The sequence below is a fragment of the Carcharhinus amblyrhynchos genome, chromosome 4 (genome assembly GCF_965287045.1).
Source record: "Carcharhinus amblyrhynchos chromosome 4, sCarAmb.v2.hapA, whole genome shotgun sequence".
NCBI classification, from domain to species: domain Eukaryota; kingdom Metazoa; phylum Chordata; class Chondrichthyes; order Carcharhiniformes; family Carcharhinidae; genus Carcharhinus; species Carcharhinus amblyrhynchos.
Genome location: NC_137327.1, coordinates 42,749,947 through 42,764,492, shown reverse-complemented (window position 1 = coordinate 42,764,492; position 14,546 = coordinate 42,749,947). Strand labels below are relative to the sequence as shown.

General features: G+C 44.0%; 1 protein-coding gene across 1 annotated transcript in view; it reads left to right on the top strand.

The window, feature by feature from the left end:
* The window catches only part of dpep2 (dipeptidase 2), a 63,866-nt gene that overhangs the window by 18,660 nt on the left and 30,660 nt on the right, over positions 1 to 14,546 (top strand). Inside the window, exon 6 of the mRNA XM_080187026.1 lies at positions 5,308 to 5,374. Coding sequence (XP_080043152.1) covers positions 5,308 to 5,374 — 67 coding nt within the window. The remainder of the gene's footprint in view (positions 1 to 5,307; positions 5,375 to 14,546) is intronic.

Genomic DNA, 14,546 nt, shown 5'->3' with positions numbered 1-14,546 from the left:
GATTGTGGTCTGTGAGTTAGGAAGTTCAGGTTCCAGTTGCAGAGAGAGGTGCCGCGGTCCAGACCTCAGAGTTTCGAGATGAGTATGTTTTGACGGGTAGTTGATGCCCAGCTGATCTGAACTCATTGCAAAGAGGATAAGACATTGCAGACAATTGAGTTTTGGACATGTTGCTGACTCAGCATTTTCTCTGCTTGTCTTTTCTTTCTGTCTCTGATATTTGTTAGCTTGAGAAGGACGGCGCATAAGCTACTTTTTATTTGGTTGTGGCAGGTGCAGAGATGCTGAGTGGGCTTCCCTCAGGACTTGAAGTCAACATCAAGACTTCTAAGTGAGGCTTGCAGTTTGGCCTTGCACTTCCTTTGAGTACCATGCGAGCACACCCCAGACTCATGCTCTCCATAAAAGATTTGCTTTAGTAAGGACATGTCAGGCATTCTGGTCACATGGCTATCCTAACTCAATTGTGACTCTCTTTCTCATGGAATCCGTACAGTGCAGTAGAAGGCCATTCAGCTCATTCCACTTACCAAGAGAACATTTTAGCCAGGCCCCATCCCCTTAACCCCACAAATTTACCTTGCTAATTTCTCTATTCGCCTAATCTGCGCATCTTGAGACACTAAGGGGCAATTTAGCAAGGCCAATCTTTGGAGGAAACCCACACAGACATGGGGAAAACATGCAAACTGCACACAGACAGTCTCCCAAAGCCAGAATTGAGCCCCGATTCCTGGCGCTTTGAGGCAGCAGTGCTAACCACTGTGCCACCGTACCACCCTTGAATATAATGTGGATGCTTGGCATGCATTACTAAAGAAAGTGCAAAATATTTGCCTTCAGATATAGCACATTTCTTAAAAATGTTTTAAGGTACTTCTGATACAATTAATTTCCTAGAATTGTAGTTACTAGTGTTCTATAGTTAAGTGTAACAGCCGTTTTATGTACAGTAACATTGCACAAACTACTGTGGTATGAATAATTTGTCTGTTTCAGTTGTTGGTGGTTGGCAGTGGAATATTGACAAGGACACTCATTCTGTTCTGTGTGAATGTATTGTCTGAGGGTATGAGAGAAATCAATAGCATTCTCAGTAAAAGGTGTGTCCAATTCTGTCCTCAAATTTTACAACAGAATTATACCGAGGAGAAGAAATAACAAAATTAACGGGATAAATTCAGAAAAGAAAAATATTCCTGAAATTTAAAATTAAGAAAATCACAGTTGTAAACCCATGTATTTATGCAACAATTTTCACCATAGAAAATATTCATTTTATGTCTAACCTGAAAAATATTCATTTAATTTCTGGTCTAGAAGTGGAAGAGGTGTGTTCATTGAAAAACATAGTTTTTTAAACTAGAGAAATTACATCAGTAATAGTTTAAGCCTACAGGGTGTCATTCATTTGTGAATATTTGAGGACATGAGGGTACAATTAAAGGGGGGGTGGATGACTTTGGGAGAGAGAAAAATTTACTAAAGATGACAGAATATGTGCTCCTATTGTTTGTCAGAACTAAGTTCAGGAAAATTAATCTACAAATTTTACATCTAGTCACATAGTCTTTCAAGGGCATTGAATGGATAGCCAAAGTAAACATCATGTTACAAATTTCATCTTCTGGTCATCTGGAAATAGCAATAGCAGAGCTCGTTTGGGGAAAAGTGCAATTTAAACACATCTAAGTGGAAGTGGCTGTTATCTGTGGATTAATTCTATACTGGAACTGTAAACAAATGCATATATCTTGAACTCTTGATCAAATCTAAACCAATTGACTAAAAGCTGTGCATGGTAATCATACCCAATGGTTTTGTGGATGTGACAAAATTTGTCAATGGCACTCTGGTGATCATTTTTATGTCTTCTCTTGGACATAGTGTTTGAACTAGAATATTTACTGTTTCCATGCAACGAGCCCCAGGCCTCCAACTTAAATTGAATCTGTAAGCATGGAAATAATCTTAATGCTGGACCCTGCACCGCTACATCTCAAACCTGACCATAGAAAGAGCTTTGTTCTGAGGCAGAGCTCAAAGAGAACAGACTCACACATGCGATACTATTCACATCCTCAGGAAATCCCTAAATAGAGCGTAGCTGTTTGTCGTGTAGTTCATTAGATACTATATTCTGGCAAAATCTGGTTGTAATATACTTTGGTTTCAAAATAATATTTGTATTGTTGGGTGTCTACGTATCCATTAATACTTTTAAAAATATATCTGTTCTGCTTTTGCGAAGGGTCAATGTTCTGGCTTACATTTATGTGGTAACAGTCTAGATGTGAGGGTAGTTTGAACTGTACTAATGTCAGTTCACACAGAAAGGTCAATGTTTTGTTCCAGCAAATCATTTAATCAGTTATGGGAACTAAATGAAATGGCAGCTTGAATTCATGATCAGCACTCAGAAATACGTTGTTTTCGAAAATAATACAAGCCCTTTGCACTTGAGTTGCTGCTTAAAAAGTGATTTCAATATATGGTTGCAGCCACTATCCTGAGGTCTCTACATTGAAGTTAAAGTTTATTTATTAGTCACAAGTGAGGCTTACATTAACACTGCAATGAAGTTACTGTGAAATTCTCCTAGTTGCCACAATTCATCACCTGTTAGGGTCAACACACCGAACCAGAATGTTTTTCAGACTGCGGGAGGAAAGCAGAGAACCCAGAGGAAACCCACGCAGACAGAGAGAGAGAGTGTGCAAACTCCACACAGACAGTGACCCAAACTGGGAATCAAAGCCATGTCCCTGGCGCTGTGCTAACCACTGTGCCACCCCTAATGGATTGCATTCATAGATTTGAGAATGGTTACAGCAGAAAAGGAGGCCATTCAGCCATTCAGGTCCATGTCATCTCTCTGCAGGAGTATTTATCCAGTCCCACGCCCCAATAGATTGGGGTGCTTTATGTGGAATCTGTTGTTGTGGTGTGTGTATTTTTGACTCCAGGTGATCATTACAATATAAGTAAGAAAGCCTAATGGATAGAAAACATGCAGTGAATGGTCACAGAGTACAAATTAGCAGCCCTCTCACTAATGTTAGGATTGATTATCATTCATTAGTTTGAAATAAGTGATGATATAAAGAAGATGCATTGTCAAATAAATATGCACGCATATTTCAAGTAAAATATAAGGAACTGAAAGAAAATATTAGTTAAATCTGTTTAGGCTACAAAAACAAGAAACGTAGGGCGAGATTGTCTGGGCTTGCTCGCTTCAAGGTCGGAAAATCTTGCCCAAAGTCAACAGACCTTTGCATGGCCCACCCTTCGCCTGCTACAATTCCTGTGGCAAGCGGGACGGGAACATTTCCCCCACAGCGTCTGACATAAGATTGCACAATAAAGCCAGAAATGTTGCTGGATAAATGCAAGTGTAAGACTTCTCCAAAAATATGACTGGGCCACGAGGTGAATCTGACTAGGCTGTAACAAATAGGAAATGAGTACAATTCTGATTCCAATCTTAGTGAATTTGGGTTAAATATAATAAATATTCATTTTGGAACTTTATCAGTTAATGTATTTGCGTGGATGAGATCTCGGAGTCCTGCCTGCTTTCAAGTAACTGGGTCCAATCCTCCCCCACCCACTCCTTAACTTGAAGAACTGGAGGCATGACTGCCTTAGCACATTCCAGCTACAGGGTCCAAATGTACAACAACTTTATACATTATGATTGTGGTTTAAAGAACACCATATGGGCGGGTTATTAATGCCATGATCCTGATAATTTATGGGGATCATGCAGAGAATAGGAATGAGGAATAGGGAAGGATTCCCAGAAACAAACCCAGAAGAATGAGTTTGTCAGATGTCCTACTGAAATTAAAATACTGGTCATATTAACTGAACAGAAAACAGATTAAGGATATTAAATAAAAGTGGCAGATGAATACTGATAACAGATTTTCATGTTTCTTTTTGAATAATTGAGAACAAAATGTTTCTTAATGTAAACTGGACTGAAAGTATCACCCCTGATGACTACTCAATGGGGATTGTTTGTCAATTAATTAATGTTCTGACCTTTGTCAGAATGACTGCTGAATGGGGGTAAATCAGTTCCTGATGTAACAACATTCTTCAAAGTTCTGCCAGAACAAGAATTACTTCATAGAAACGCAAACAAATTAAAGCTGCCAATCAAACATTTGCACCGCAAGATACCTGTGCCAAATTGTGTGGGAGAAAATTAATTTGTCCCACCTAAATGGTGCGAGAGGAACCCAACCAACAGCTATTAGTAACTGTGCCTTGAAAACAATAACGAGACAAACAGGCACAGAGTTCCAATTTAATATCTCTACATATTATTACCATTTATATTGTACCTTATATGCAGAAGAATGTCCCAAACTGCTTCACAGGATCACATGGCCATGCCAAGCCAAAGGAAGTAGTGAGAGGAGTGACCAAAATATTGGTCAGAGAGAGGGTTATCTTAAAGGCGGGTTTTGGAGAATGGGGTAGGGGACTTAGAATCAGAATCTTGATGACTGAAAGCATGGCTGGTACACAGTGAGAAAAGGGAAGACAGAGGATGAGGAATGTATGGCAACATACAGCATTGAAGAAGAATGCAAGGATAGGAAAGGATTAAGCCATTTATGGAATACACATAAGGGTAAGAATTTTTAGCTTAACAAGGAGTCAATGTGGATAACTGAGAACAAGGGGAATGGGTGAATGGATTGTGAAAATATTTGTCTCCTTATCCTTTACATTAGAAGATATTCTCCCGATATTATTTTGAGTAATAAAAATATTTTCTTAATTAAAACTCTGTATTTACATTCGAATATATGAATTAGGAGGAGAAGGACATTTGGCCTCTCAAGACTGCTCCACCATTTCATGGCTCATTTGACTGTGGTCTCAACTCCACTTTCCTGTCTAGTCACTTTGATCAGCTTGTCAATCGACAATCTATCAAACTCAATCTTAAAAATGACCCAGCCTGCACTGCTCACTGCGAAAGAGAATTATAGCCAAACATGAAAAGAGAACCAAATAATGTATCATGGATTTCATTTTCACTGCACTGTGCCTAATCCACTAAGCTCTCAGGGGAGCTAGCTGGAAGCAAAATTGAAAGTCTCTCTGTGTAGTCCTTTCCAGAATCTGTTGTTTCTGTCGATATGTTGCCATACGGGACTGTAAAGCTTACTGTTTCAAAAAGGGCATTTTGAAATGTGTACAAGTTCTTTCAATAAGTTGGTAATCTTGTAGATTTAAACTCTGGTTAAAATTGCAAACTACAATCGTTGCTATTTACTTTTTCAGGGCAAGGAGTGCAGTAGTGCGTCATAAGAATGTGCCTCCCAAATCCAGCTTAACTGATTTTGGTCAGGTAAGGTTTCCATTTTAAATTAATCCTTTTTTAAGTGTTGCCCTCCATGGACAGTGGCCTGTGCAAATTCATCTGAAAACCAACAGCATCCTGAAATCAGACTTCCTTTAAAAGCAAGCCATACAGGAATTTTGGAAGTCTAATGGCACAGAGAGTATAGAACAAAGAACAAAGAACAAAATCAGCCTGGGCAACAGGCCCTTCGGCCCAACGAGCCCGCGCCGCCATCTCAGCACCACCAGTCCCCCTCTCTACCCACGACCCCTGTCTAATGTTTTATGGCCATCCAGATTGAGGGAATCTGATTTAGGGACAATTTATTCCTGCCAATCAGCCTAACAACACATCTTTGGGGTGTGGGAGGAAACCGGAGCACCCGGAGAAAACCCACGCAAGCACGGGGAGAATGCGCAAACTCCCACAGACACTGGCCCAAATCCATTTGTCAGCACAGCAATCAGCGATAGTCACTGAGCTGTCATCTTGCCCAGTATCTGGTCCAGTTTAGGCACACACTAACGACATGAAGCACTAGGCCAATCTCGAACAACCAAGAGCAGCCCCAGTACGACCCATCGTGTGTATGCCCCTCGTTGGACGCGAGGGGACACTTAAAACCTGTGAATGAAAAGAGAAAAAACATTATTATCATACTATACCCATTTACATTACCAGGGACGCCCCAATGCTAATGACCCTTATTTAAAAGGATCTCCTATATCCACCCATCTCCAACTCAGTCATGTGCCTGTGTAAGTTACTCTTAACGGACTCTAGTGTGTTTGCCTCCACCACCTTACTTGGCAGAGCATTCCATACCCCCACTACCCTCTGTGTGAAAAATCTCCCTCTGATATCTGTGTTGTACCTCTCCCCCCTCACCTTAAGTCCATGGCCCCTTGTCCTACGTGTCTCTATCATAGGAAATAGCTTACCTCTGTTTACTCTATCTATACCCTTCATAATCTTATATACCTCGATTAGATCCCCCCTCAGTCGGCGTCTTTCAAGGGAAAAGAGCCCCAATTCCTTTAATCTTTCCTCATACCCCAGTCCTTCCATACCAGGCAACATCCTGGTAAACCTCCTCTGCACTCTCTCCAGAGTCTCCACGTCCTTCCGGTAGTAAGGCGACCAGAACTGGACACAGTACTCTAAATGCGGCCTAACCAACGTTCTGTACAACTGCAGCGTATCCACTGTATAAGCGTAGACACGGGTCAAGGGAGGTGTAGGAAAAATACGTTGTTAAGATGGCGGCACAGGCTTGTTGGGCCGAAGGGCCTGTTTCCCGTGCTATGTTGTTCTTTGTTCTTTGCCTCTGCCTCTGAGCCAGAAGCTCTATCTTCAAGTCCCAGCCCAGGACTTGATGGCCAAGGAAGGAGCATTCATAACGTGGCCAAACAAGCTGAGTGTCAATTTACAAATCCTTCCAAACACGCCGGTGGCTGATGGTAAGAGTGGGAGAGACTCCTGGTCAGCTATGCTTGGTGCAGAGCAGCTTCCCTCAAGCTTTAAGCCCATGAGCTAGTGACCTGTTTGAGGAAAGAAACTCACTATGGAAGCAGGTGAAAGTTTACCATGTGCACCAGTAGTAATGGGAAGACAGACAAGCGGTGCAAACAATTTATATGAGTGAAGAAATGTAACTAGGTGAGATTTTTTGCCCCCTCCCCCACCTCCTACCCTCCGCCCAGACCATCCCGCCACGACATAGTTTGTGGCAATGGAGCCAGCCTGCCATGGTCCGTTGATGGCAGGACCAGAAGATCCCAATGTCCATGGGTTTTGTGTGCCCGGATCCTCGGTCATTGCGGAACACATTGGGAACGGCTGGGAAGTCCTGACCACTGTCCTGTTTGGGGAGTTGCTGCATCGGAACAGTGGCATCCTGAATAGTTACCCATTTTGCATACCTGATATTTTGAGTGGCTTGTTAACCCCACTTTGGAAAAGTTTGGGGAGTTGCTCCATTGACACGCATCCATGCCTGTCATTTCCTGCGCTATGAGTAGGTTGAAGATGTGACAGCGACGGCAAAATCAATAAATTAAACATTTAATTATTTATTGTACTTGGGATCAGGTTCTCTGCCTGTTCTTACTACAGTATCGAGTTTTGAGGCCATCTAGACCGTTCAAATAGAAAGCCCTTTGTTATAGCTTCAAAAACTCTAGCAAGTTGGTTAAACACAGCTTTCCATTAACAAATCTCTGCTGGCTTTCCTGCATTAACCTGCAGGAATTAACCTGTATTTGTCGACATGACTATAAAGTTGCCCTGAATTATAGCTTCCGGAGATTCCCCACCACCAAAGTTAAACTGACTGGCCTGTGGTTACTGGGCTTATTTTAATATCTTTTTTTGAACAAAGGTGTAACATTTGCAATTCTCCAGCCCTCTGGCATCATTCCTGAGTCTAAGGAAGAATGCAAAATGGTGGCCAGTGCCTCTGCGATTTCCACTCTGTCTTTCATCAGTGAGGGATCTTGTGCATGCTTAGCCTTGTTTGCTTCACTCTGTGCAAAGACTTCATTTTAAGATATTTCTGCCTATAAGACATGACTAAAAGGCATGGCTAAAAATTGACTGCATTCCTGAAGGGTACACAGTGCAGGCAAACAACAGCATAACAGCAGCTGCAAGGATTGTTTTTCTAGATGGAGACAGCATATGAAGGACACTTCCAATAACGAGATAAGAGTTAAAATATAGTTTGGATTTTAGAGTGTTTCAGTTCAGTGTGTTCAGGTTCAGCACAGTTTGAGGACCTGGCCAGAAGCCAGTCTCCAAGCTCGCTTTTTACTACTTCTGTCATGTTAATTTTTTTAAAAGCTCTTTTCAAGAAAAGAAAACCATTTTAAAACTCATATCAGTGTTGACGCCTCTCTGTTCAAATGAATGAACGGGCCCAACTATCAGTATCCTTGGATGCATCTCATTCAGTCCAGATGCATTATCAACTTCAAGTGTAGACAGCTTTTCTAATACTTCCTCTTTTTGAATCTTTGTAAGTATATTAACCATTCTAATTACCTCCTCATTCACAATGGCCTGGATAGCATTTTCTTCCTTGGTAAAGATATGAACAATATTTATCATAGAACTCAGCCTTGTCCCTGCATCTAGGCTTGAATCTTTGGTTCCTAATCAGCTTCATTCCTCCTTTTGCCATCCTTCTACTATTCGTATACACATATAAGCCAGTTGGGATTCCCTTTAGTGTTAGCTGCTACTTTGGTTTCATTTCCTTTCTCTGTTTCTCTTATTTGCATTTTAATAAGAACATAAGAACATAAGAAATAGGAGCAGGAGTAGGCCATCTAGCCCTTCGAGCCTGCCCCGCCATTCAATAAGATCATGGCTGATCTGTCGTGGCTCAGTTCCACTTTCCCGCCCTCTCCCCATAACCCTTAATCCCTTCTCTTATCAAAACCCATCAACCCGCTTCTTAAAAATATTTAGCGAGGCAGCCTCCACCACTTCAACGGGCAGAGAATTCCAGAGATTCACCACCCTTTGAGTGAAGAAGTTCCTCCTCAACTCCGTTCTAAACCGCCTCCCCTTTATCTTGAGGCTGTGCCCCCTAGTCCTACTGTCTTTTTTGAGCGGGAAGAGTCTCTCCACCTCTATCCTATCCATCCCATTCATCATCTTATACGTCTCAATGAGATCTCCCCTCATTCTTCTAAACTCTAACGAGTACAAGCCTAGTTTATTCAGCCTCTCCTCATAGCTCAATCCCCTCAACTCCGGTATCAGCCTAGTAAACCTGCTCTGCACTCCCTCCAGGGCCAAAATATCCTTGCGCAGGTGCGGCGCCCAAGACTGCACACAGTACTCCAGCTGCGGCCTCACCAATGCCCTATACAGCTGCAGCAAGACCTCCCTACTTTTATATTCAATCCCCCTCGCTATGAAGGCCAGCATCCCATTCGCCTTCCTGACCACCTGCTGCACCTGCAAGCTGGGTTTTTGCGATTCATGCACAAGGACCCCGAGGTCCCTCTGCACCGTCGCCTGCTGCAGTTTTTCGCCACGTAAGTAATAGTCCTTCCTACCATTCTTCCTACCAAAGTGGACCACCTCACACTTGCCAACATTAAATTCCATTTGCCATTTCCTGGCCCATTCGCCCAGCCTATCTAGATCCTTCTGCAGACTCTCCACACCCTCCGCACAATTTGCCGTTCCCCCAATCTTGGTGTCATCAGCAAATTTCGACACCCTGCACTCGGTTCCCTCCTCCAGATCATCTATATAAATGGTAAATAGCTGAGGCCCCAGCACCGACCCCTGGGGCACCCCACTAGTCACCATCCGCCAATCCAAATAGCACCCATTGACCCCCACTCTCTGCCTCCTATTTGACAACCAATCCTCTATCCACGCTAACACCCTACCCCCAACTCCATGTCCCCTGACCTTCTGCAATAACCTCTTGTGAGGTACCTTGTCAAACGCCTTCTGAAAATCCAGAAAGACCACATCCACCGGCTCTCCTCTATCCACTGCCCTAGACACATCCTCATAGAACTCCAGTAAATTTGTCAGACACGACTTCCCTTTAATGAAACCGTGTTGCGTCCGCCCTATCAAGCAATTCCCTTCAAGATGCCTCGCAATTTCCTGCTTAATGATGGATTCTAACATTTTACCTACCACAGACGTTAAACTAACCGGCCTATAATTCCCCGCCTTTTGCCTGGCACCCTTCTTAAACAACGGCGTAACATTAGCCGTTTTCCAATCTTCCGGCACTTCCCCGGAATCCAGCGACGTCTGGAAAATAACCACCAAGGCATCCACTATCACCTCCGCCATTTCTTTCAGAACCCTCGGATGCATTCCATCCGGTCCTGGGGACTTGTCCACAATCAGCCCCTCCAGTCTGTCGCGCACCACCTCTCTAGTAACAGTAATGTCATTAAGACCCTCCATTCCTACCACCTTTCCATCGCTAACACCCGGCAAATTATTCACGTCCTCCTCCGTGAAGACAGAAACAAAAAAGTTATTCAAGACCTTCGCCATATCCCCATCCCCTACCACTAGCTCCCCTTTCTCATCCTCTAAAGGACCAACGTTCACCCTAGCCAGCCTCTTCCTTTTTATATATTTATAAAAACTCTTGCTATCCTTTTTTATATTAAGTGCTAGCCCAGCCTCATAGCTTCTCCTACCCTCCTTTATCAACTTCTTTGTCAATCTTTGTTGACATTTAAACCTTTCCCAATCCTCTTCTCGCCCACTGCTCTTAGCTACTCTAAATTCCTCCGCTTTTAATTTAACACTTTCCTTCACCTCCTTTGTTATCCACGGCTTATTACCTCTCTTCCTACTGTCCTTTTTAACCATCGGAATAAATTTCTGCTGAGCACCAAGAAAGATCTCCTTAAAGATCCTCCACTGCTCCTCAGCAGACCTACCTTCCAACACATTCCCCCAGTCCACATTCGCCAATTCTTCTCTCATCCTACCATACTCCCCTCTATTCAAACAAAGGACGCGTGTCCGGGAACCCACTTTCTCCTCCTCCATCTGCACCAGAAACTCCACCATACAATGATCACTCTCTCCAAGAGGATCCTTCACCGCAAGGTCCCTAATTCTACCCGCCTCATTACATAGCACCAGATCCAAGATAGCTTGCTCCCTCGTCGGCTCCAACACACACTGTTCAAGGAAATTATCCCGGCAGCATTCCAAGAACTCCTCCTCGAGCCCACCTCGTCCAACATGGGTCGACCAATCAATATGCAGATTGAAATCCCCCATAACTACTGCCGTCCCATTCCTGCACGCCGCACTTATTTGCGTGTTAACAGCCCGCCCCACCTCCAGATCATTATTCGGGGGCCTATAGACGACACCCACCAGCGTCTTCCTCCCTTTGCTGTTCCTAATCTCCACCCACAACGATTCCACGTTCTGCTCTTTGGCTCCGATATCATCCCTTGCTACCACCTTGATACTATCCTTAATCAGCAGAGCTACGCCACCCCCTCTTTCCTCCTGCCTATCCTTCCTAAACACTTGATAGCCCTGTACATTCATCTCCCAGTCCCTGTCACCTTGCAGCCACGTCTCTGTAATGGCCACCAGATCGTATCCATTTGTGTCGATCTGCGCCACCAGCTCATCCACTTTATTCCGAATGCTTCGTGCATTCAGATAAAGCGCTTTCATCCCAGCCTTCACCTGGACCCTATTTGCCGTAACGCCACCAATTGGGACATCCTCGGCCTCTTCCCTTACCTGTACCCTATCCTTAACTTTAGACCTCGTAGCGTCACCTACCCTCGCACCCTCCCCCCCCCTAATTAGTTTAAAGCCCTGTCTACAGTCCTCTTTACTCGATTCGCCAACACTCTGGTCCCAGCACGATTCAGACCAACCCCATCCCGCCCGAACAAGTCCCACCTACCCCAATACTGGTGCCAATGCCCCATAAATTCGAACCCATTCCTCCCACACCAATCCCTGAGCCACCCATTCACTTCCTTTATCCTGTCAACCCTACGCCCGTCTGCACTCGGTTCAGGCAGTAGCCCAGAGAAGACCACCTTGTCGGTTCTACTTTTTAATTCCATTCCCAGCTTCTCATACTCCCTCCGCAGATCCTCAGTCCGCACTTTGCCTACGTCGCCGGCACCCACATGTACTACAACGACCGGGTTCTCACCCTCCCACTCCAGGTTCCTCTGCAGCCCAGCTGTGACATCCTGTACCCGAGCACCAGGCAGACTTTCACTTCTCCTCTGAAGGTTTTATATTCAATTGGGTTCTCCCCTGCATTCTCTATCTGACCACTATCTCATTTGTTAACCAGGGAGTTCTGGATTTATTAACTCTACCTTTTTCCCCGTTTTTTGTGAGTGTACTTGACTGTGCCTGAACTACCTCTTCTTTATCCATTACCTGTACCCATAGAACAGGTACTAATTTTCCTGCCAACCTCTGCATCCCAGATTAATTCTAAAGTCTATTTATTAGTCACAAGTAAGGCTTACATAAACATAACAATTAAGTTACTCTGAAATTCCCCTAGTTGCCACGCTCTGGCGCCTGTTCGGACCAGCACGTCTTTCAGATTGTGGGAGAAAACCAGAGCAGCTGGAGGAAACCCATGCAGACATGGGGGAAGGTGCCAATTCCACACAGATAGTGACCTGAGCTGGGAATCGAACCCAAGCCCCTCGCACTGTGAGGCAACAGTGCTAACCACTGTGTCACCATGCCGCTCATTCTTAACCCATTGAAGTTATCATTCACCCAGTTAATTATTCTTATCCTGAATTGTACGTTGTCCTTTTCCATAACCAGCGCCCCATATTACTGACCTACAGCACTTCTCAGAGAGTTGCCTTCGTGATTGCTTTTCTATCTCTCTTTGTTGGAGATCTATAGTACACTGTCAGTACTGTGATTGCCCTTGTTCTTCTCTTCAATCTATATGGCTTCATTTGAGAATCCTGTTGTATCTTCCCTCCTCACAACTATAATGCTTGCCATAAATTGGTGAAATTTGAATTCAGTAAAAAGAAATCTGGAATTAAAAAGACTAATGATGACCATGGACACATGGATTTGGGCCGGTGTCTGTGGGAGTTTGCGCATTCTCCCTGTGCTTGCGTGGGTTTTCTCCGGGTGCTCCGGTTTCCTCCCACACCCCAAAGATGTGCTGTTAGGCTGATTGGCAGGAATAAATTGTCCCTAAATCAGATTCCCTCAATCTGGATGGCCATAAAACATTAGACAGGGGTCGTGGGTGGAGAGGGGGACTGGTGGTGTTGAGATGGCGGTGTGGGCTCGTTGGGCCGAAGGGCCTGTTTCCCGGGCTGTTTTTGTTCTTTGTACCACAAAACTATTATCAATTGATATAAAAGCCCATCTAGTTCACTAATATCCTTTAGGGAAGGAAATCTGCTGTCCTTACCGGGTCTGCCTACACGTGACTCCAGATCCAGAACACTGTGGTCACCTCTCAAATGCTTTCTGAAATGGAGGACAACTAGGGGTAGGCAATAGATGTTGCCCAGCCAGCATTATAAACTCCCCTCCATTTTGTTTCTCTCTCTTTCTCATCAGAAAAACCTGTTAGAAAGTATCTGTGAGCTATGTTTCAATAATACCTATCATACAGCTACATGTCAATCTGTACTCTCAGTACATCTGTCTTATCTGTTAGGTTTTTTGCATTGAATTACAAACCAGTTAGCAGTGTAACCTTCCCAGTTATCTCTCTTTGTCTTCTAAACACTTACATAATTTTCTGCCTTCCATATCTTACTTTTCTTTTCTCCCTCCTGAATCAATTCTCAGATTCCTATCACGCTGCCTAGCTAGTTTAAGCCCTCCTCAACAGCAATAGCTAAAACTCCCTGTGAAGAAATTGGTCTCAGTTATTTCTTGATACCACATGGAATGAATCAAGTTGGCTGAAGACTGGCATTTGCAATGGTGGGAACCACAAGAAGAGACCAAGATGGATCATCCACTCTGATGATTCTGGCTGAAGGTGGCTGCATATGCTTCAGCCGTGTATGTTTTTTTGGCAAAACACCCCCAAAATCAATTTTGATGGACCAAACACTGGGTCCAGTTGGCTAAAAAGCAATTCTCCCATCATGTCCTCTTTTCTCAACTGTCAAATGGCCAACTTTACAGGGGGGGATGAAGAAAATGCATCAAAGACACCCTGAAGCTCTCAACAAAGAACAATACAGCACAGAAAACAGGCCCTTCGGCCCTCCAAGCCTGCACCGCTCATTGGTCCAACTAGACCATTCGTTGGTATCTCTCCATTCCCAGTCTGCAAATGTGACTATTCAGATAAGTTTTAAACGATCCCAGTGTGTCTGCCTCCACCACTGTACTTGGCAGTGCATTCCAAGCCCCTATTACTGTCTGCGTAAAAAATGTCCCTCTGATATCTGAGTTAAACCTCGCCCCTCTCACCTTGAACCTCTGACCCCTCATGATCGTCACCTCCGACCTGGGAAAAAGCTCCCCACTGTTCACCCTATCTATACCCTTCATAATTTTATACACCTCTATTAGGTTTCCCCTCATTCTCCGTCTTTCCAGTGAGAACAACCCCAGTTTACCCAATCTCTCCTCATAGCTAAGACCCTCCATACCAGGCAACATCGTGGTAAACCTCCTCTGC